Source organism: Phyllobates terribilis, unplaced genomic scaffold, assembly GCF_046119375.1.
Source record: "Phyllobates terribilis strain yellow unplaced genomic scaffold, ASM4611937v1 Scaffold_3__8_contigs__length_932513732, whole genome shotgun sequence".
Taxonomy (NCBI): domain Eukaryota; kingdom Metazoa; phylum Chordata; class Amphibia; order Anura; family Dendrobatidae; genus Phyllobates; species Phyllobates terribilis.
This window is the reverse complement of record NW_027362763.1, coordinates 501557851-501581144: the sequence shown is the minus strand read 5'-3', so window position 1 is coordinate 501581144 and position 23294 is coordinate 501557851. Positions and strand designations below refer to the sequence as shown.

Here is a 23294-nt window from a genome sequence, read left to right as displayed (position 1 = left end):
TTGTGGCATTGAAATTCTACTGCATGCAGACTCTGCAGAGCTTCTCAGTGCAAAGCACAAAAACCTTTTTTTTTCATTTGCTAATGTGATAGTGCAAGCTATAGTAGCCCACTTTGTATTTTTTGTGGGTGAAATTAAGCTATATGCACAGTAAAAAAAATATATTTTTTCTTTTCAAAAAATATTTTTTTCCGTGACAAATGTGATACACTCTGCTATAAGCCAGCTACTACTTTAGTGGTGTTGAACTTCAGCTGTTTTCAGAGCTTCAGAGTAAAAAAAAATAATTTTTCTGTTGCTAGCCAGACTACAAAAAGTTATTTTATCTGTCACAAACATGATACACTCTGCTAAAAGCCACCTACTACTTTTTGTGGCATTGAACTTCAGCTGTTTTCAGACTAAAAATAGTCCCAAAAATATTTTTTTTCTGTGACAAACGTGATACACTCTGCTAAAAGCCACCCACTACTTTAGTGGCCTTGAACTTCAGCTGTTTTCAGAGTAAAAAAATATATTTTTTCTGTTGCTAGTCAGAGTCCACAAAATATTTTTTTCTGTCACAAACGTGTTACACTCTGCTATAAGTTATCCAGTCCTTTAGTGGCGATGAAATTCAACTGTATGCAGAGCTTATGCAGAGTAAAAAAATCTATTTTTTGCGGTGACTAGCGTGATACAGCAGGCTAGATGTGAGTTTGAAATATCTTTGAGCATATATTTTGTGTTATACAGGCCTCATCCACAGTCAAAAAATACTTTCTTCGATTCCTAACGTTATACAGCAGGGACATCTCAGTTTGAAATAGTTTGGAGAATATATCGTATGTTATACAGGCCTCATCTCCACTAAAAAATACTTTCTTCTGTTACCAATGTGATACAGTAGGGGACATCTCAGTTTGAAATTGTTCGTAGCATATCTCATATGTTATACAGGCCTCATCCACAGTAAAAAAAATACTTACTTTCTTCTGTTACTAACATCATACACTAGGGGACATCTCAGGTTGCCAAGGGAGGGTGGTTCTCTGCCATCGAGGGGGGTTGGTGCTACCAGAAAAAATGTTAGTGAAGGTGCAAGAGGCGAGGAACAAATGGAAGAGGTGATGGGCAAGCAACAGTCAGAACATGAAGAGGATAATTATCCCCTCTCTCTCCATGTTTGGCGGGGGGGGGGGGGATATAGGAAGCAAGCATCAGAATTACCCAACCACCAACACAGCATGGGCTTGAACCTCAGAAAAGAGCCCGACATATGAGTGCGTTCTTGCTACACTATCTGCAATATGATCTCTGTATAGTTAGGATTCAAAATAGTGCTGACTACTGGGTTGCCACTCTGTTAGATCCACATTATAAGAGTAAATTTTGCCAGATGCTTCCCGCCCTGGAAAGGGACCTGCGAATGCTGGAGTATTGAAACACACTTTTACACAACCTAAAGATAGGTTTTTCCCAAGATGGCAGTGAGGCACACAGAGTGCATCACAGCTTTACATTTCCAACCTCTGGTATGTCAATTCGTCAATGCCAAAATATTAGCGGCAGTAATGTAAGTGGCAGAAGCATTTTCTGTGAGTCCTTTCACACATTTTTAAGACCAACTTGTGCACCAGCACAACAGAGTACAAGTCTGACACGTGGTAAACGACTGGAGAGGATGGTGCACTCCTGATTGCGTCTCCATTGCTGGGTTGGCTGTAGTGGAAGAGGTGTCGGTCCCCATTATAATACTTATACACTATTTAAATTAATTGTTTGGTGCAGATATTGTTCACACAGGAGAACACATGATAAAATAGAAATTGGTTTTCTTTCTACCATGGTATATAAAGCAGACTACATCTCAGCTTAAAATTCTTTGGGGTAGATATTTTTCTCCTCATAGGGGTACTCAGACATGATAAACTCAAAATTGGTGGATTATAAAGCAGACTATATCTCAGCTTAAAATTCTTTGGGGCAAATATTGTTCTCCATAAAAGGAAAAAAAAAAAGGTTGGATCCGAGCATCTTCCTGGCCCTCCACTGTACTGTGCTGTCAGGGCAAGAAGAGGAGGAGGAGGAGCAGGGTGACTGTCAGAATGGGATAACACATTGGATGATGATGAGGTTGTAGATCCCCCTTGGTGTGAACCCAGAGGCCTGAGGCTCAGTAGCTCATCTGAGGAGGTGGAGGAGAAGGAAGACAAAGAGGTGATGCAACTGCGACGAGCACTACATCCTTAGCCACAACCGTAGCAGTGACCAGCACCAGTCGCGGGTCTGCAGCTCGCAGGTGCGGTAGGGGTTGTCTAACCTGGACCTTTTTTGACACTGCAAAGGATGAGCTAACTCATGTTATCTGGCAACTTTGCAAGAAAAAACTCAGTAGAGGGAAAAAGGGCAATAATTTGACTACTACATGCATGAACTTTCACATGAGCAAACAGCATGTGTTACTCTCGCAATCTCACTGCGATAAAAAGCAGACCTCAACAACCATCAGCCACCCCATCAACCGCATCTTCTGCTTCCTCCTCCTCTGTTACCATGCCAAGTATTGTCACGTAGGTCACCCACTGCAGAATCTCCGGTTCTTTACCCGCTCCGGTCTGGCTGAGTGAGAGCCCATCAGTTGTAATGGAAGCGGACATGCCTGCTGTTTTTGACCAATCACAGAAAACAAGCCCACCACAACTTTATCAATCCATCGTAACATCTCTGCCTGCATCTCACTCACAGTCCAGCAGTTTGTCCGGTTCACCATACTCCGCCCATACTCCAGGCCTCGGTCCCATAGTTCTAATCACTTAAAAGATTGTTTCCTCCTACACATGATAAAGCTAAGAGGTTGAACTCCACCATCTCCAATCTGTTGGCCATGGAAATCGTGGTGTCAGGCCCTAATTTTTTGAACTGTGAACACTCCTGTATGACTGCTTTTTTACTGAGGAGGAAACCCCCGCAAACACGGGGAGAACATACAAACTACTTGCAGATGTTGTCCTTGTTGGGATTTGAACTCAGGACTCCAGCGCTGCAAGGCTGCAGTGATAACTACTGAGCCACCATGCTGCTCTCTCTGTTCTCTCGGCTCTGATATCAAACATGCTGGAGAAACTTGCATCTACGTCACTCTGTATCTTCAGCTTCTTTGTGAGAAACTAATGTTTGGGCAGCCACTCAGTCTACCAAATAAAATTCCTCAGAAGGAAATTGTGGATGACTTTGCTTTTGGTACTGGGTGCACTGCTAATACCATGGCGTCATGCCATAATTCACTGGAAATATTCCAGGCTGGTTGGAGACAAGCTCATTCCCACAGAGAAGTACCAGCAGCAAGCTAAGGAGGTGGTGGCCTCTATCATCATAAAGGATTTAGCTCATTTTCTAGGAGACCGACCACCATTAATGTCTACCTTGTGAACATTGTGTTGAAGCTTGCAAGGTGTCACAGGTTTACCATGACAGAGAGCAGCCAGGAGACCGCAGTGTCTGATTCCTCCCACTCCTAAAATCATTAGAAGCCTCTCGCCTTCATATTAACCAGTGCAGGAGTTAATCTGCTCAGTTGTTAGCTCCTGGAAGCTTACCGTGATTTAGGCTCTCAGCAGATTTTTCTTGTGCATTTCACCTACTGTGTAATGCTGTACCCCAACACATCTGACTGTCCCCTACCGTGGAAACCTTGAAAAGGAAGCTGAAGACCTACTTCTTCTGACAAGCGTACAATCTGCGGTAACCTTCGCTCCAGCATACCGCTGCACGACTAGCTGTACCCTGACCTACTATATCATCACCCATCCCTTGTAGATTGTTTGTGCGCCCTCACAGGCAGGGTCTTCTCTACTCTTGTACCAGTTGGTGAGTCACCGACGGTAGCCCCTTTTCACATGTAAAGCGCCACGGAATAAATGTCGCTATAATAATAATAATAATTATAGTACTTGTACCCTGGGTCAATTGGTGGCACTTTCCAGGTGTCTACCCTTAATTTGATGTGTTTTGGCAGCTTTTTGCCCTGTTTGAAGGTGTGGTATAAGCATTTTTTTTAACCTCCCATTGAATCCTATGGCATTCGGCAATGTTCGGCGAAGATTCAACGAATAAATCGACAAATAATGCAGATTCAGCGATCATAATCCGAACCGAATATTGAAACATTCGCTCATCTCTAGTTTCTACCTGTTTGTTGTTGATTCACCCCAAGTTTTTACCAGTGTTAATTAATCTCTAACACCTTTGCAGAGCTTTCAGTGAAAAAGCATGAAAAAGAAGTAGAACTGAAGAAGAAAGAGGAGAAGCCAGCAGAACCCAAAAAAGGTACCAAAGTATTGACACAAAATATTGATGTAGAGCGTGTTTTCTAAGAGAAGGTGTATAGAAAAGTGCTTAACATGATTAGCAGCAGGAGCTAAATTTATCACACAATCTGCATCACAGTAAAATTTGTTGTAGTTTCTGTTTGTCTGATGTACGTTTATGATGGTATTAATAAATAGCTCATATCCATTTTAGAGCCTCTATTGAAAAAACATGAACAGCCAGCAGAACCCAAAAAGAAAGATGATAAGCCATCAGAACTTAGGAAAGGTACCTACTTTAAATCTTGATACAGAATATTGATGTCGAGTATGTCAAATATCTAAGTGATGTAAGGAAGAATATCTAGTATATCGAGTTACAAATGCTAAAGTTATCATACAAACATCTCCTAAATGAATTTGAAGCAGTTTATCCTTTGGTTTTATCCTGACTATCCTTTGGGCAGTGTTAGTTAATCTCCAATACATTTGCAGAGCCTGTAGTGAAGAAGCATGAAGAACCAGCGGAATTCAAGAGAAAATCGGATGAGCCTGCAGAACCCAAGAAAGGTACATAAGTATTAGAGCAAAATATTTATGCAGAGTATGTTAGCTAAGAGGTGGTGTAAGGTAGAGTGCTTAGCATGTCAAGCAACAAATACCAAATTTAGCATTTTTGTTACACCATTTAATTAAATTTGACGTAGTTTCTGCTTGTGTGATCTGCTTTAGATTATGCAAGACAAGAGATGGCATAAAGTTCATTGTCTAACATGTCTAGCCAAATATGCCATATTTATCACACAAAGTGCACCAACAGAACATTAATAAATCTACAATACCTTTACAGAACCTCTAGTGAAAAAGCATGAAGAACCAGTAGAACCCAAGAAGAAAGAGGAAAAGCCAGCAGAACCCAAAAAAGGTAGCAAAGTATTGACACAAAATATTGTTGTTGAGTATGCTAGTTAAAACATAATGTAAGGAAAAGTGTCTATCACATTTAGTCACGTGCTAAATTTATCACACACTTTTCAATTCAGTGAAAAATTTGGTGCAGTTTCTGCCTGTCAGCTATATAACTTTTATACAGTATTGATACATTTCCAATGCTTTTTCAGAACCTGTAATGAAAAAGCATGAAGAGCCATCAGAACCCAAGAAGAAACAGGGAGAGCCAGCAGAAGCTAAGAAAGGTACCTAAGTTTTCCAGTTTGCCACAAAATATTGGCATAGAATATTCAAGCTAGGAGATTGTCCAACATGTGTAGCCACATATGCCACATTTATCACACAAAATACACCACCAAAATTTAGGCTAGTTTTGACCTGTTTGCTGTAGTTTTATCCTGTCCAAGTGTAGAACAGTATTAGTATTAGTAAATCTCTAATAACTTTGCAGAGCCTACAGTGAAGAAGCATGACGAACCAGTAGAACCCAAGAAGAAAAAGGTGAAGCCAGCAGAAACCAAGAAAGGTATTATATTGTTGTAGAGCATGTTTGCCAAGAGGTGGTGTAAAGAAACGTGTCTAACATGTGTAGCAACATGAGCTAAATTTATCACACAAACTGCATCACAGTAAAATTTGTTGAAGTTTCTGCCTGTCTGATCTACTTTTGTGATAGTATTAATAATATTCACATATTTTGCAGAGCCTTCATTGAAAAAGCATGAAGAGCCAGCAGAACCCAAGAAGAAAGATGAGAAGCCAGCAGAACCTAGAAAAGGTACCTACTGTAAATCTTAGTACATAATATTGATGAAGAGTATGCTAGCTATGTGCTGTAAGGAGAAATGTCAAGTATATCAAGCCATAAGTACCAAAGTTATCATACAGTATTCATTACCTAAATAAATTTGATGCAGTTTATTCTGTGTTTATCCTGACTAACCATAGAGCAGTGTTAGTTAATCGCTAATACATTTGCAGAGCCTTTAGTGAAAAAGCAAGAAGAACCAACAGAATCAAAGAAGAAAGAGGATGAGCCTGCAGGACACAAAAAAGGTACCTAAGTATCAGAGCACAATATTTATGTAGAATATGCCTGATAAGAGGTAGAGTAAGGAAGAGTGTCTAGCATGTCAAGCCACAAATGGCTGCACCCAGTAAGCTAAGTGATGCATCCTTGGATTCAGCTTCTCTTTGCCTACTTCATGCTGCTCTCAGATGAGGTAGCAAAAACCTGCTGACAGATTCCCTTTAAGTCAATTTAATATCGTTTCTGCTTGTGTGATCTGTTCTAAAGCATGCAGGCCCAGAGATGGCATAAGGTAGATAAGAAACTTGTCTAGTACATTTAGTCACATGCAAAATTTATCAGAAAAACTGAATCACAGTAAAAAAATTGTGCCATTTCTACCTGTCTACTGAAGTTTATCGATGTCTAACTTTTAAACAGTATTAATAAATTTCCAATACCTTTTTAGAGCCTCCAGTGAAAAAGCATGAAGAGCCTCTAGAACCCAAGAAGAAACAGGAGGAGCTAGCAGAACCTAAGAAAGGTACCAAGTTTTCCAGTTTGACACAAAATATTGGTATAGAATATTCAAGCTATGAGATTGTGAAATGTTGATTATCTAACCTGTCAAACCATATTTGCCAAGTTCACCACCAAAATATATTTGGTGTAGTTTATACCTGTGTACTATAGTTTAATACTATCTCACTTTAAGAAAGTATTAATACATCTACAATACATTTGCAGAATCTCCAATGACAAAACAGGCAGAGCCTACAGAAACCAAAAAGAAACAGGAGGAGCCAGCAGAACCCAAGAAAGGTATCTAACTAGTGGTGCAAAATATTGGTGTCGAGTATGTAAGCCAAGAGATGGTGTAAGGAAGGTTGTCTAATAAATCTAGCCACTTTTGCCAATTATATCACACAATGTGCACCACTGTAATAAATATGGAGTATTTTATGTCTGTCTGATCTAGTTTTATTCTGTCTAACTTTACTACTACTGTATTCATAGTTATACAATTACTTTTACAGATTCTCCAGAGAAAAAACATGAAGAGCCAAAGGAACCCAAAAAGAAAGAAGAGCTCCCAAGAGAAACTAAGAAAGGTACTTAAGTATTATCACAAAATACTGATGTAGAGTATGCAAGCCAAGAGATGGAATAAACTAGATTGTCTAACATGTATTACCACATGAGCCACATTTATCACACAAAGTGCACCATCAAAACATATTAGTATTAATAGACCTCTAATACCTCTGCAGAGCCTACAGTGAAAAAGCATGAAGAAACAAATGAACCTAAGAAGAAAGAGGAGAAGGCAGCAGAAACTAAGAAAGGTAACTAAGTACTGGCACAAAATATTAATCTACAGCGTGTTCACTGAGAGGAGGTGTAAAGTAAAGTGCCTACCATGTGTATCAACATGAGCTAAATTTATCGCACAATCTGCATCACAGTAGAAATTTCATGTAGTTTCTGCTTATCTGATCTACTTTTATGATAGTATTAATAAATCTCCCATATCTTTTGCAGAGCCTTCAGCGAAAAAAAAACATGAAGAGCCAGCAGAACCCAAAAAGAAGGATGAGAAACCAGCAGAACCAAAGAAAGGTACCTGTCTAGTACATAAAGCTACAAGTACCAAAGTTATCCTACTGTGTGCTTAACTTAAACAAATTTGATGCAGTTTATCCTTTGTGTTTATCTTGACTAACCTTAGAGAAGTGTTAGTTATTCTCCAATACATTTGCAGAGCCTGTAGTGAAAAAGCATGAAGAACCAAAGGAATCCAAGAAGAAAGAGGATGAGCCTGCAGAACCCAAGAAAGGTGCATAAGTATTAGAGTAAAATATTTAGAGTGTCTAGCATGTCAAGTCAAAAGTAACACATTTATCATTCTTTTTACACCACTTAAAATGTTTTAATATAGTTTCTATTTGTGTGATCTGCTTTAGAGTATTCAAGCCAAGAGATGGCATAAGATAGATTATTTAACACGTCTAGCCACATGTGAAATATTTATCACACAAAGTGCACCACCAAAATATATTTAGGGTAGTTTCTACCTGTCTGTTGTGGTTTTATCTTGTCTAAGTTTAGAACACTATTAATAAATCTTTAATAACTTTGTAGATCTTCCAGTGAAAAAGCATGAAGAGCCAGTGGAACCCAAGAGGAAAGAAGAGAAGCCAGAAGAAACCAAGAAAGGTAGCTAAGTATTGCCATAAAATATTGATATAGATGCCTGTTTGCTAATAGGAGATATAAAAAAAGGAGTCTAACATGTCTAACAACATATGGTAAATTTATATCACAATCTGTAACACAGTAGAAATTTGGTGCAGTTTCTGCCTTTCTGATCTACTTTTATGATAATATTAATAAATCTACCATACCTTTTTCAGAGCCTCCAGTGAAAAAGCATGAAGAACCAGCAGAACCCAAGAAGAAGGATGAGAAACCAGCAGAACCTAGGAAAGGTACCTACTGTAAATCTTGGTGTAGAATATTGATGTAAAGCAATGGTCCCCAAACTTTCTTAACGCAAGAGCCACAATCTGCTCTGATACAGGGTTGCCATCCACAATTAGTTGTGTTACAGAGTTACAAGCCCCTTCCCGAGTCCCCTTAGTAATGACATCATGCTCCTGCTTTCCCTTTTTCTCCATAATAGAGGCACGCAGCACCACCATTATCAGTATAATGACAACCAAATTTTCTCTATTCATATCAAACTGAGGCAGTATATTTACATGCAGGGATTCCTACCTTATACACCTTTGGTAGTCTCGCATCAATCACTCTCATAACAGCCTCACACCCAGCTTAAAACACCTCCTTTGACTGGCAGTATCATCCTATCTCCAGATTACTATACTTAATTTTTCTCTAAATCCCCAAGACCAGTAAGTGTTCATCTACATCTGCTCTTCTGTGCAGGGCTACCCCCAAAACTCACAATCAGCAGACCTGCTCTTTATAATTATTTGCTAGACCTGGTGCTAATGTATCAAGCAGGCAGACAGTCGCGGGACACACATGATGTGTCCGCAAAGCCACATGAGACTCCCGCACCCCAGATTGGGGACACCTGATATAGAGTATGCTAGCTAATTGCTTTAAGGAGATATGCCTAGCATATCAAGCTACAAGAACCAAAGTTATCATACAGTATGCATCACTTAAATAAATGTGACGTAGTTTATACTTTGGTTTTATCCTGACTAACTTTAGGAAAGTGTTAGTTAATTTTCCATATATTTTCAGAGTCTGTAGTGAAAAAGCATGAAAAAACAGCAGAATCAAAGAAGAAAGAGGATGAGACTGCAAAACCCCCAAAAGGTACCTAAGTATTAGAGCTAAATATTTATGTAGAGTATGCTAGCTAATAGATGGTGTAAGGAAGAGTATCTTGCATGTCAAGCCACAAGTACCAAATTTATCATTCTTTTATACACCACTGGAATAAATTTGATGTAGTTTCTATTTGTGTGATCTGCTTTAGATTATGCAAGTCAAGAGATGGCATAAGGTAGATAGCCTAACATGTCTAGCCACGTGTGCCATATTTATGACATAAAGTGTACCACCAAAATACATTTGGTGCAGCACCTGCCTGCCTGCTGTAGTGTATTCCTGTCTAACTTTAAAACAATGTTAATAAATCTCTAATACAGTTACAGAACTTCTAGTGAAAAAGCATGAAGAACCAGTAGAACCCAAGAAGAAAGAGGAGATGCAAGACGAAACAAAGAAAGGTACCAAATTACTGGCCCCAAAATTGATGTTGAATATGCTTGTTAAAAGATAATGTAAAGAAAAGTGTCTATTTATAGCACAATCTGCAACACAGTGAAACTTTAGTGCAATTTCTACCTTTCTGCTGTAGGTTATCCATGTCTAACTTAAACAGAATTAATAAATTGTCAATACTTTTTCAGAGACTCCTGTGAAAAAGCATGAAGAGCTTTCAGAACCCAAGAAGAAACAGGAGGAGTCAGCAGAACCTAAGAAAGGTACCTAAGTTTTATAGTTTGTCACAAAATATGAATATAGATTTTTCAAGTAATAAAGTGGCCAAAGGTAAATTATCTAACATGTGTAGCCATATTTGCAATATTTATCACATATAGTGCACCACCAAAATATATTTGGTGCAGTTTCTACATGTCTGTTGATGATAATTCTGACTAACTTTGGGAAAGTATTAATTAATCTCAAATACCTTTGCAGAACCTCCAATGAAAAAACATGCAGAGCCTGCAGAACCCCAAAAGAAACAGGAGGAGCCAGCAGGAACCAAGAAAGGTACAAAATGCACCCCCAAAATATATTTCACGGTTGCTTCATTGGCAGACACAGAAACCATGGGTTCCTGTCACTAAGACACTAACTATAACGCTATCAAATGACCTAATAAAAAAAATTGTCTCCTTCTTTGAAGACCATACCTTACCTGCAAGCACTAAGCATCCTCAGTTTAGCTTAGCATTATTTGGAGGCAGATATGGGTCTGAGTCCTTAGACTGGTCTTACCTTTGGTAGGATAGATGCAAACCTTTTCTACTTTTTTCAGTGTGGTCTGACTTGACTTTGAGTCAAGACTGGCACTTAGCACCTTCTTGGTTTAGATTTCCACCTTGGCTATTCTATTTCAAAGAGATTTGGCTTCTAAACTGCTAGTCAAAACTTTTTTCCAAGGAGTGACACATAACAAGACATGTACCACCCCTTTGGACGTGCCTCAGTCCCCACCCTTCTAGCCAATTAGAGACTTATCACTGTTCTGTCTCTTTTGTAAGGTGGATTTTCTTATTGCAATTACCTCCAAGCATGATTCAGAGCTGACTTTCCTCTCCTGTCATACTCCTTACCTCTTCCTGGACAGTTTGGTGCTGCGACTGGATTCATCTTTTCTTCCTAAGGTCATTTCGGCTTTCCACCTTAGTGAGGACATTGTCTTACCTTTCTTCGCCCACCCTCATCCGACTATGAGAGTGTTGCTCAGGCTGGACATCATCAGAGCCTTGCAGCAATATTTGTCAGCCACGGCTCCATTCAGACATTCGTCAGATTCCTGATTTGTCGTTCCTAAAGGCCCATGCAGAGGCCTGGTCGCCTCTAAGGTGACCTATGCATGTTGGATTTGTTAAGCCATTATCAAAGCATAAAGGGCAAATGACAGATCACCCCCATTCAGGGTTAGGGTATACTCTTTGCGGGCTTTCCCTTAATGTCTTGCAACTATGACATCACATAGAATAGCAATGCTGTCCAGGAAGGACAGTCATGGCCTGTTTAAAAGTCGAGGCAGGATATGTAGTAGCCATTTTAGGGTGATTGAGGATAGTGAGAGGACATCAGAGCTCACAGCTCAGCAATAGAAATAGGATGAGAAAACCTGCAACTTTAACAGTAAAGTTGAATGTAATAGTAATTGATTGAGGGTAAAGAGAGACAGAAAAATTGCCAGCAGCAATGTTAGACTAATTTTAGACAATGTTAGGCCATGTTCACACATTCAGTATTTGGTAAGTGTTTTACATCAGTAATTGTAAGCCAAAATCAGAAGTGAAACAATCAGAGGAAAAGTGTAATAGAAACACATGCACCACTTCTGCATTTTTCATGCACTCCTGTTTTTGACTTACAAATACTTAGTTAAAAAGTTACCAAATAAATAACGTGTGCACGTGGCCTTAGAGTCAGATTGATCAGGAATATGGTGTAAATGGCATCTGTCCTGCTGCAGATCAGTTACAGTTGCACATGGTTTCTTTATCCCTAAAGCACTAGAAAGTTGCAAGTCACCACAAAATTTATTACAGAAAAAAAAAAGTTGAAAGCAGTGTCAGTTGTAGATAGCGTGCTTGCTTACCAAAAGTGACGAGTATTTGCATTTCTTGCTCAATCCTTTTTATTAGCAAGATTAATTGTTTTTTTTATAATAGAAAATACAATTCCCCAAAATACAAACATTTCACTACAACTATTTACCTCACAAAGTATAAGTATCTGAAAAACAAAATTTTTTTGCATATGTTTTCTAATCAAATTTTACATCTATACATGGCAAACCTATTCAACACCCAGTTGCAAGTACTAACTTTTTGGACATGTAGTTACCTAATATTTCATATTATGTCATTTTGGGAAGTTGGTTGAACTTTGTTAATAAAAAAGGAAAAATGAATTTAAAAGATCTAGACATGTAACTATACATGTTTGTTTTTACAAACCTTTTTTTTATAGAAGTCTAATTTGACACCTGTACATGCCACACTAATACAGCGGTCTGTTATTGCATTAGGCTGTTTGTAAATTTACCTGGAAACTCACTTATTTTTGTCAATGGTTGAATAGTTGTGGCTGAAAAGTTTTTCAAAAGAGAATTATGGCTTTGTACAAAATGTATGGTAAATTGGTGGGATTATGTAAAAGAAAAAAAAATCATACCATGAGTAACAATGTGGGGCCACTAGCAGCAGCAGAACCACCACTATCAAGGTGAACATACCATTCACTGGTGCAACCATAGCAGGCAGAAGTGGCAAGCCTACTGTCACCTCCAAAGCAGGTGATATTGTACATTATGATGAGCTGTTGGACTGCCAAGAGCCCATATATTGTTTTTGCACTGGGGCCCTCTTCTGTCTCTGTCCTCTTCAGAGCACCACCACTGTCATCTGCCATCTGTGCAGTAGTAAAACCAAACACAAGTTACAGTTGGCCCCCTTTTGACTTCGGCGAGTGTATTAGTGAAGTGGACGAAAAGAACAAGCCCCGACACTCACGTGTTCACTAATGCTTTTTAATGGCAATCCATTCAAAACAAGATGTTTCAGCCTCTCCCAGGCTTTTGTCTAAAGTCTGTAAGAGGCTGAAATGTCTTGTTTTGTGTGGATTGCCATTAAAAAGCATTAGTGAATATGTGAGTGCCGGAGCTTGTTCTTTTCGACTGGCTCATTGTGATTATTCACGTGCACCACCTTGGTAATGGAGTGCCGACTGTTTGAACTTGGTTTATTAGTGAAGGGGCATCTGAGGCATAAGGCCAATGACCCATTATCAGTATTTGGTCAGTATTCTGTCAATATTTTTTCTCAGGACCATGAGCCAAAACCGGAGTGGATGATAAATGCAGAAATGGTGCACTTGTTTCTATTATACCTTTTTTCTGATTGCTTCTCACCTGGTTTTGGCTCCCACTCCTGAGAAAAAATACTGACTGAATACTGACCAAATACTGATAGCGGGGCCATGGCCTTATAGAATATATAGCACTTCACTCATCACAGACAGTCTTCTGCACAGAATAGTCTTTTTGATCACAATTAAGTAAGAAGAAGAATTTTTGGACCAATTTTTATTTTTAAAAATCATAAAAAGTTTGTCTTTTGTCCATATTTGCACTGTGTTATTAAAAAGACGGTTGGTTGCTATCAAGTTGCCATCCTTTTCAATGGTCAGGACACTGTAATATTAGTTAGGTTGTTTTTGTGTTAAAGAGTCTGAGGGATAGGAGACCTCTGAGTGTTACAAATGTCTTTTTAGGGAAACTGTTGGCTTTGCAGTATTGTGATTTGCCACAAATTTATTTAAAAAAATTGTCGAACCTGGAGAATTCAAATTTCAAAAGTTTGATTGTCTCTAAAAGGTACTCTATAAAGTATGGACACAAATATTTGTTATAGCGTATGCTAGTTAAAAGGTGGAAGAGTGTCTAAAATGTCTAGGCCATAAGCCAAATTTATCATATACTGTAAGTGAGACTGTGCATCATTGTAATAAATTTGGTGTGGTTTATGTATGTCTGGTCTGCTATAGTTTTGTTCAGTCTAACTTTAGAACAGTATGAATAAATCTGCCATAATTTTATAGATCCTCTAGTGAAAAAGCATGAAAAGCCAACAGAACCCAAGAAGAAAAAGGAGGAGTCAGCAGAACTCAAAAAAGGTAACTATTTGTGCAAAATATTGATGTAGAGCATCTAGTCAGAAATCAGTCAGTTCAAAGGCGAGCAACTAGATTATTGCAAGGGATAGAAGGTTTCTCATATGATCGAAGGTTGGAAAAGTTGGGCTTGTTTAGCTTGGAAAATAAGACACCTCAGAGGAGATCTCATTTACATGTATAAATACTGACACATGACTTATTCCTGCTAAAGACCATACTAAGGACCAAGGGAAACTCATTACAGGTGGAAGAAAGGTGATTCTGGCAGCTAAATAGGAAAAGGTTCTTTACAGTCAGAGCAGTCAAACTGGGGAATGCCCTACCACAAGAGGTAATAATGGCAGGCTCTGTAACAGCTTTTAAAAAAGAGCTGGATTATTTCTTCCATACACATAAAATTGAGGGTTATAGTTAAATTAGTGACAAAATGTACAATTGGTAGAGGAAGGTAGAACTTGATGGACCTAGGTCTTTTTTCAACCTATGTATGTAACTATGTAACTATGTTCGCTAAGAGGTGGTGTAAAACAGTGTTTAACATGTCTAGCAACATGTGCTACATTTATCACACAATCTGCATCACAGTAAAAATTTGGTGCAGATTCTGCCTGTCTGATCTACTGTTATGATAGTATTAATGATGTCTACCATACATTTTATGTAACCTAACAGACATTGTAAGGAAAGGCCAGATGTCTAAATAACTTGTCAAGCCACAGATGTCAAATTTAGCACACAATGTGCACCACTGTGATATATTGCCTGTCTGAACTAGTTTTACCATGTCCAACTTTAAGACAATATTAATAAATCTTGAATAATTTTGCAGAACCTTCAGTGAAAATACATGAAGGGCCTGCAGAACCCAAGAAGAAACAGGAGGAGCCACCAGCACCCAAGGAAGGTAACCAAATATCTTGTCATTTGGTATGGCATATAACACAGAGAAAATAATATTACAAGCTGACTACCAATTTCAAACAATTTCCTTTTCAGATTTGGCTTTGAAAATATATGGAGAATCAACAGAACCAAAGAAAAAACATGATGAGCCTTCAGAACCTGCTAACGGTAAAATGATACATAATATTTTATGACCAAAAAAATTTGACATATCAGTACTAATGTGAACAGTATCCTAAAAAGGAACGAGAATAAAAAAGCTCTTGAAGCAAGTCAAAATATGGAATATATGAATATGAATTTGAAATGAGTAACAAATAAACAAATAGTGTTGAGCGAGCATGCTCGCAACTGCTCAGTACTTGCCCAAGCATCACACTGTTCGAGATGCTCAGCGAGTACTTCTGGGATGCTCGGGCGGGAGCTTGGGTCCCCACCCCACATGTTTGGCGCTCTTTAGACAGCGAATAAACATGCCGGGATTACCTGCCACTCACTGTAATGCCGTAACCATGTTGGTTGTGGCATTACAGTGATTGGCTGGCCGCATAGCGTCATCGGGTCTATATAAGACCTGGTGTCCCTATGCTCATCACAGTCTACCCTGGAAACAGGGAGAGTAGGGAGAGGTGCTGCTGAGTGAGGGAGAGAATTGGCGGTTTATAAGTTAGGTATAGGTATTCAACAGCAAGATATACAGTTAGGTCCATATATATTTGGACAGAGACAACATTTTTCTAATTTTGGTTCTAGACATTACCACAATGAATTTTAAACAAAACAATTCAGATGCAGTTGAAGTTCAGACTTTCAGCTTTCATTTGAGGGTATCCACATTAAAATTGGATGAAGGGTTTAGGAGTTTCAGCTCCTTAACATGTGCCACCCTGTTTTTAAAGGGACCAAAAGTAATTGGACAAATTAAATAATTGTAAATAAAATGTTCATTTCTAGTACTTGGTTGAAAACCCTTTGTTGGCAATGACTGCCTGAAGTCTTGAACTCATGGACATCACCAGACGCTGTGGTTTCTCCTTTTTGATGCTCTGCCAGGCCTTCACTGCGGTGGTTTTCAGTTGCTGTTTGTTTGTGGGCCTTTCTGTCTGAAGTTTAGTCTTTAACAAATGAAATGCATGCTCAGTTGGGTTGAGATCAAGTGACTGACTTGGCCATTCAAGAATATTCCACTTCTTTGCTTTAATAAACTCCTGGGTTGCTTTGGCTTTATGTTTTGGGTCATTGTCCATCAGTAGTATGAAACAACGAGCAATCAGTTTGGCTGCATTTGGCTGGATCTGAGCACATATTATGGCTCTGAATACATCAGAATTCATTCGGCTGCTTCTTTCCTGTGTCACATCAACAATAAACACTAGTGACCCAGTGCCACTGGCAGCCATGCATGCCCAAGCCATCACACTGCCTCCGCTGTGTTTTACAGATGATATGGTAGGCTTTGGATCATGAGCTGTACCATGCCTTCGCCATACTTTTCTCTTTCCATCATTCTGGTAGAGGTTGATCTTGGTTTCATCTGTCCAAAGAATGTTCTTCCAGAACTGTGCTGGCTTTTTTAGATGTTTTTTAGCAAAGTCCAGTCTAGCCTTTTTATTCTTGATGCTTATGAGTGGCTTGCATTGTGCAGTGAACCCTCTGTATTTACGTTCATGCAGTCTTCTCTTTATGGTAGTGTGACACCCCAGGGGTCTGGTTGCCACAGTGATAGAGATATTACGTCTGAGAGCAGGTGGGAGGTCCTTTGGTCAGGGATCCTGTGCATGCCACACCTCCTGCCCAGTCTTGGGAGGGGAAGGACTTCCCCTATATAAACCCGGGGCTGAGGCAGGGTTAGGGAGAAAGAAGACAGAACAAGAGTAGAGAAGAGAAGCAGCATAGCAAGAAACATCAGGAGCTCTGTGGGGAGCAGTGTTACAACGAGTCAGGGGCTGGCAGCTGCAGAGCTCGCCCTGACTGAGAAGATTTCTAACCGGACCCGGAGTCCGAGGCTGTGGGGACTAACTCCTACCCAGCAGCAGAAACCGTCCGGCAGAGGATTTCAGGTCCTCTGGCCCAGAAGCCCGAAGGCACGGTCACACGCGTGGGACCAGCACCGCCATCGTGGAGCAGAAGCCATTAGAAGGCCCCGAGTCACCGGCCATACGGGTGAGCACCACACGGTACACTCAGGGACGTGGGCTACTTATTCCCGCCTCTAGCAAGGTAGCCAGAAGAGTACAGTTAGTTGGGAAGGCCTACAACTCCGCCTGGCCAGGGGAAATCCCATCTGCTCAAGGACTGACCAGGCCCCTATCACTAGCAAGTACTCCGGGAGGGTCCTTCTTTGTCACCAGTAAAGACCCTGAACTACACCGCACCGTCTCTGAGTGGTTCCTGCTACCCCCATCATCCACGTCGGCTGCCCTGAGGCCATACCCCTCCCGTTGGGGGTTATACCATCCACGCTGCACCATCCTTCCACCGGCCTCAGCGGTCTGCCCTGCAGCGGCAGCTCCATAGCTGCATTCAACGGGTGGCGTAGTCACCAACCATCTACTGCTAGTACATTTCCGCTCAGTTTGACTCCATGGGCACGGACCGGGTCGCCGCCACGAGACTATAACCCTCAAGAGATCCGGCTCCGGGTAAGCTCCCGCGTGCGCATCGCAGCGCGACACAGGCCCAAGGGCGCGTCAACTTTGGCGTAGTCGGCAGGATCTCGTGCCCGCAACCACCGGGTACTGCGTGCCTGAAAAGCAAAGACTGTTCAAACTTACCAGTGGTGAAGATTCCCGCTATCCGTGGAGGTTTCCCGCCATCCGGCGCCATCTTCTACCTTCTTCCCGCCATCCGCGAAGTTTTCCCGCCATTGGACGCCATCTTGAGGACGCCGCGCGGGAAGAAGAGGGGCGTGGACTCCGAAAGCGCGCGAGAACTGAAGCCCCGCCTCACGTACGGACGTTGCGTAAGGTCCTGGAAGGAGCCCAGCAGACGCCGACGTCACCGAGCGCGACGGAAGGTCCTCAACCCTGACGATCCACTGTGGAGCCGCGGCCTACGGAACAGGATCATCGCAAGGTAGGCCACGGTCCACTAGGGGGGAGGAAGATGTCGGATACGGAGGAGAGCTTCACTGCCTCAACCCCCGCCAGCGCCACCGCTGCTGCAGTTATGCCCTTCACCATGCCCTATATCCCGGGAGCAGCTTGGCTACCCCAGTACTCAGGGGAGTCACATACCCTGCATGACTTTAGAGAAAAGCTGGATAGCCTCTTCCAGGTGTACCCCCTCACAGAAGAGCAAAAGGTGAGCATCCTGGTGGCCCAACTAACTGGGGCAGCCAAATGGGAAGTAAAATCCTGGCCACCTGGGAGGAAGACTGTCGCAGGGATACTAACCCGGCTGAAGGACACCTTTGATACCCGCACCTCAGCCGAGATTAAGCTTAGATTCTACGGGTGCAAGCAGCGAGCGCATGAGAGTATAAGGGACTATGCACTAAACCTACAAGAGGCCCTGAGGGCCATAAAGCAGACCGACCCTGATGGGGTGGGAAACGAGGACAGGCTGTTGACTGAACAATTTATAGAGGGTTTATATTGCAATGCCCACCGAACCCAGTTGCGGGCAATGGCCTTACAGGATCCCCATCTAGACTTTGCACAGTTCAAGGACAGAGCCATCCGGGTGCTCCGAGAACCGGCACCGGGTGGCGTTGTGACCCACAGGCGCCCAGCTATCACTTACCACCAGGAGGCGGCGCCCTTGTCGGCAGGGCCTGTGGGAGCTGATGCGCAGGCTTTGGACAATGACCCGGCTCCAGACCTACGCCATCAGGTCCAAGAGCTAGCTAAGAGCGTTGCTGCGCTAACCCGAACTGTGCAGTCTTTACAGGTTTCCACCCCAGGGAAGATCCAGCTGGCATCCGGACCGGAGGACATCCCGTGGCGTCGACCAAGGAGGACCCCACCGGCCAGAGGAAGACCCAGTGACCGATACAGCGAGGACGGGCGACCCATCTGCCGCCGCTGCAATCAACCCGGACATATGGAAAGGTACTGTTCTTTAAACGGGCACAACCTGGGGTAGAGGGCCAACCCCCAGGAAAAAGATCACCAGGCCCATCGAACTGGCGCGACAGATATGTGGGAGGACGTCCAGTCTTGCCTGTGGTACTGGATGGCATTCCCATGAGTGCCCTACTGGACACCGGGTCACAGGTCACCACCATCCCGTACGTGCTCTTTAAGCAGTACTGGAATGACTCGGATATTACCCGCTACCCTGACGACGACTTGAGTATCATCGCCAGCAATGGCCAGCCCGTGCCACAGATCGGATTTAAAGAGGTGACCATCAAAATCGGTAGAGTCGAACTGGCAGCACAGGGACTGATCATTGTAGACATTGACAAACATGAGAGCCACCCAAAAATAACTCTAGGAACTAATGTAATTGAAAATTGTCTTGCAGAGGTGATTTTCCTTCTACAGCAGGTTGCCAAGAACGCCAGCTCCGGCGAGCAGCGAGTGCTCCAGAAAGAGATCCGGGCACTGATGCGACGGCAACAGGTGGAACTCTCCGGCGGTGAGATTGGTAGCGTAAGAATGTGTGACCCTTTCCCTATTGCCATGCCCCCAAAAAGTGAAATGATGATTTCGTGCCGGGCAGCTATTGGTCTGAGAGGTAGAGATTACCAGGCAATGGTAGAACCAGTTTACTCAGACAGTAGGCCCACCATTTTGACAGCACGGGGGGTGGTCAATGTACGCCATGGGAGGGTGCCCGTTCGCATAATCAATATCGGGGAGAGGGAAGTGTACCTGCCCCGGTATGCCACGCTAGCAAAATTATATACCATCAACCAAAACTCTATACAGTCTGTGGAACCCTTGCCTCCATCTCACCCAGAGGAAAGTAACGGCTCTAAGAAAGTAATGGAGGATTGGTGTCAGCAACTACACTTGGGAACTGACTCCACTCCCTCCCACCAGAAACAGGGAGTCTACCGGGTGGTTCAAGAGTATGAGAGAGTGTTTAGTAAACACCCGTTAGACTTCGGGCGAGTCAAGGGGGTAGAACACCGCATCCCCACGGGAGATCATCCTCCCATAAAAGAGAGGTATCGACCCGTACCCCCTGCACATTACCAACACGCCAAGGGGATGCTTAGAGACATGAAGGAGGCTGGGGTAATCCGGGATAGCTGTAGCCCCTGGGCAGCCCCGCTAGTTTTAGTCAAAAAGAAAGACAACACCATGAGGATGTGTGTAGATTACCGGAAAATCAACCGTATCACACACAAGGATGCGTACCCCTTACCAAGGATAGAGGAGTCATTGGCTGCTTTAAGGTCTGCTAACTTCTTCTCTACCTTGGATCTCACTAGCGGGTACTGGCAGGTTCCTGTAGCAGAGGCGGACCGGGAGAAGACCGCATTCACCACCCCGATGGGACTTAGCGAGTTCACCTGCATGCCGTTCGGACTCTGCAACGCCCCAGGGACCTTCCAACGATTAATGGAGTGCTGTCTGGGCCACAGAAACTTCGAGACGGTCCTGTTGTACCTGGACGATGTCATCGTATACTCCAAAACTTATGAGGACCACCTGAAACACCTGGCGGAGGTGTTCGAAGCTCTGGCGAGTTACGGCCTAAAGGTGAAACCCTCCAAGTGTCACCTCCTGAAACCAAAGGTGCAGTACCTGGGACACGTGGTGAGCGCTGATGGAGTGGCTCCCGACCCCGATAAGATCACCGCAATTAAGGGATGGCCAAGCCCCTCCAGCGTAAAAGAAGTGCGGCAGTTCCTCGGGTTGGTAGGCTACTACCGAAGGTTTATTCCCGGTTTCACCAAAAAGGCAGCGCCTATGCAGGACCTCCTGATAGGCCAGTCCCGAAAGGCCAAGAACCAGAAGCCGCCCTTCAAATGGGAAGAGCTAGAAGAAGAGTCCTTCCGCCAGCTGAAGATGGCCCTCACGGGGGATGAAATCTTGGCGTACCCGGATTATAGCCAGCCCTTCATCCTCTACACCGACGCCAGTAACATCGGGCTAGGAGCCGTACTGTCCCAGATCCAGCAGGGGAAAGAACGAGTAATCGCCTACGCCAGCCGAAAACTGCGACCCACCGAAAGGAACCCCGAGAATTATAGCTCATTTAAGCTAGAGTTCCTGGCCGTGGTATGGGCAGTCACTGAGCGCTTTAAGCATTACCTTGCTTCTTCCCGGTTCACCGTGTACACGGATAACAACCCGTTGACACACCTGGACACGGCAAGACTCGGTGCCCTGGAGCAGAGGTGGATGGCCCGTCTGTCCAACTACGAGTTCATAATCAAATACCGGGCAGGGCGCTCCAATACTAACGCGGACGCCCTGTCCAGGATGCCCAACCTGCCGGACGAAGGAGAAGATCCGGAGGGACTGGAGGAAATTGAACTCCCTGCGTTCCACCGTCATGGGACTATCCAGTATTCCCACCGGGTAAGGAGTAAGCAGGCTGCTACGTTGAACCCCTTACCTCACTACAACTGGGCGGAAACGCAAGACAGCGACCCTGCCGTCCGACTGGTGAAGGAGATGCTGACTCGGCCGGAGGCTCGCCTTGAACCAGACGCTCCGGAGGAAGCCAAACAACTATGGGCAGAGAAGAGTCGACTGTTCCTTTACAAAGGGAAGTTGTGCCGCAGAATGGTTAACTCCCGGACGCATGAATTACTCTGGCAAGTAGTGGTGCCACGAAGAGACGCAGCCATGGTGATGGAGGCATACCACGACGGAGCTGGACACTTCGGGTGGAAGAAGCTGGAGTTCCTGCTGCGCGAGCGGTTCCACTGGGTAGGCATGAGGGGAACCATCGAGAAGTGGTGCAGAGACTGTGGCCCGTGCAACCTGAGAAGGAAGGACCGTGCCAGCCAGAAGACTCCCCTGCAGTCCATCGTCACCCGGCAACCGTTGGAACTGGTAGCCTTGGATCATGTAAAACTGACCCCAAGCAGAAGTGGCTACGTCTACGCGTTAACCATCGTGGATCATTACTCCCGGTTTCTGGTTGTCGTCCCCGTCAAGGACTTAACGGCTCAAACAGCAGCTAGAGCCTTCCAGCAGCACTTTTGCCGTCCACACGGGTACCCGGACCAAGTGCTGACGGACCAGGGACCTGCCTTTGAAGCGGAGGTCTTCCAGGAATTCTGCAATCTGTATGGCTGCCGGAAGATAAGGACGACACCCTACCATCCGCAGACTAATGGACTTTGTGAAAAAATGAACCAGGTGGTGATGGATCTTCTAAAAACATTGCCCCTGGAAGAACGCAGTCTGTGGCCTGAAAAGTTGCCCGATCTGGTGGACCTATACAACCACATCCCGGTAGGTTCCACCAACTATACCCCGGCTTACCTAATGAGGGCAAGACCTGGTAAGTTACCTGTTGACCTGGAAATGGGAGTCCTGACACCCGAGGACACTTCACCAGAAACAGACTGGGACACAGAGAGGCAGCAGCAGTACCGGAGAGTACAGGAGAGCGTGGAGCGAAGTCTCTGTCAGGCTAGGGAAAGACAAGAGAAAACTTACAACCAGTATGCTCCCGCTGTTCCCCTGGTACCCGGAGAGCAGGTCTTGAAGAGGAAGAGACGGCTCCACAAGTTGGACGACCAGTGGGAGAAGGACCCGTACACCGTACTGCCCTCAAGCCACGAAAACCCGAAGGTCTGTACCATCAGTAAAGACGGAGGGGAAACCACAGCCATTGTATCCCGGGACCACCTGAAGAAGTGTCCCGAACAACTGAGGAACCCTGAAGAGGAACAAGAAGACCATCGACCCGTAGAGGAAAGGGAAGATATGGTTAGTACCGTGCTCGGGGACTTCCCTCGGTCGTGGTACCCGTACTCACCTTCCTCCAACCATCATCCCAAGAACCTACGGAGCAACCGGTAGAGCTGGAAGAACAGCCAGTCCAGGAGGCAGAAGACTCTACACAAGCAGACCCGGAAAATCAACCCTCTGCTTATAGTGAGCCTGCCATACCCCTAGTGAGCCAGAGGGCCCATAGACAGCTGCCCAGTTTACCCTTGACAGCTCCTACACCCTGTAGTTCAGGGCCAGACAGTCAGCTCCGTAGGTCCACTAGGGCCACTAGAGGCCAGCTACCCGCACGTTGGAGGATCTAAATGT

General features: G+C 43.6%; 1 protein-coding gene across 50 annotated transcripts in view; it reads left to right on the top strand.

The window, feature by feature from the left end:
* The window catches only part of TRDN (triadin), a 1346604-nt gene that overhangs the window by 1158517 nt on the left and 164793 nt on the right, over nucleotides 1–23294 (top strand). For all 50 annotated transcript variants that reach the window (XM_073675989.1, XM_073675970.1, XM_073675994.1 and 47 more), the window contains 23 exons: nucleotides 4234–4308; nucleotides 4504–4578; nucleotides 4785–4859; nucleotides 5140–5214; nucleotides 5411–5485; nucleotides 5692–5766; nucleotides 5944–6018; nucleotides 6222–6296; nucleotides 6719–6793; nucleotides 6997–7071; nucleotides 7287–7361; nucleotides 7521–7595; nucleotides 7792–7869; nucleotides 8012–8086; nucleotides 8392–8466; nucleotides 8664–8738; nucleotides 9526–9600; nucleotides 9936–10016; nucleotides 10200–10274; nucleotides 10492–10566; nucleotides 14140–14214; nucleotides 15044–15118; nucleotides 15211–15285. In XM_073675989.1, coding sequence (XP_073532090.1) covers nucleotides 4234–4308; nucleotides 4504–4578; nucleotides 4785–4859; nucleotides 5140–5214; nucleotides 5411–5485; nucleotides 5692–5766; nucleotides 5944–6018; nucleotides 6222–6296; nucleotides 6719–6793; nucleotides 6997–7071; nucleotides 7287–7361; nucleotides 7521–7595; nucleotides 7792–7869; nucleotides 8012–8086; nucleotides 8392–8466; nucleotides 8664–8738; nucleotides 9526–9600; nucleotides 9936–10016; nucleotides 10200–10274; nucleotides 10492–10566; nucleotides 14140–14214; nucleotides 15044–15118; nucleotides 15211–15285 — 1734 coding nt within the window. The remainder of the gene's footprint in view (nucleotides 1–4233; nucleotides 4309–4503; nucleotides 4579–4784; nucleotides 4860–5139; nucleotides 5215–5410; nucleotides 5486–5691; nucleotides 5767–5943; nucleotides 6019–6221; nucleotides 6297–6718; nucleotides 6794–6996; nucleotides 7072–7286; nucleotides 7362–7520; nucleotides 7596–7791; nucleotides 7870–8011; nucleotides 8087–8391; nucleotides 8467–8663; nucleotides 8739–9525; nucleotides 9601–9935; nucleotides 10017–10199; nucleotides 10275–10491; nucleotides 10567–14139; nucleotides 14215–15043; nucleotides 15119–15210; nucleotides 15286–23294) is intronic.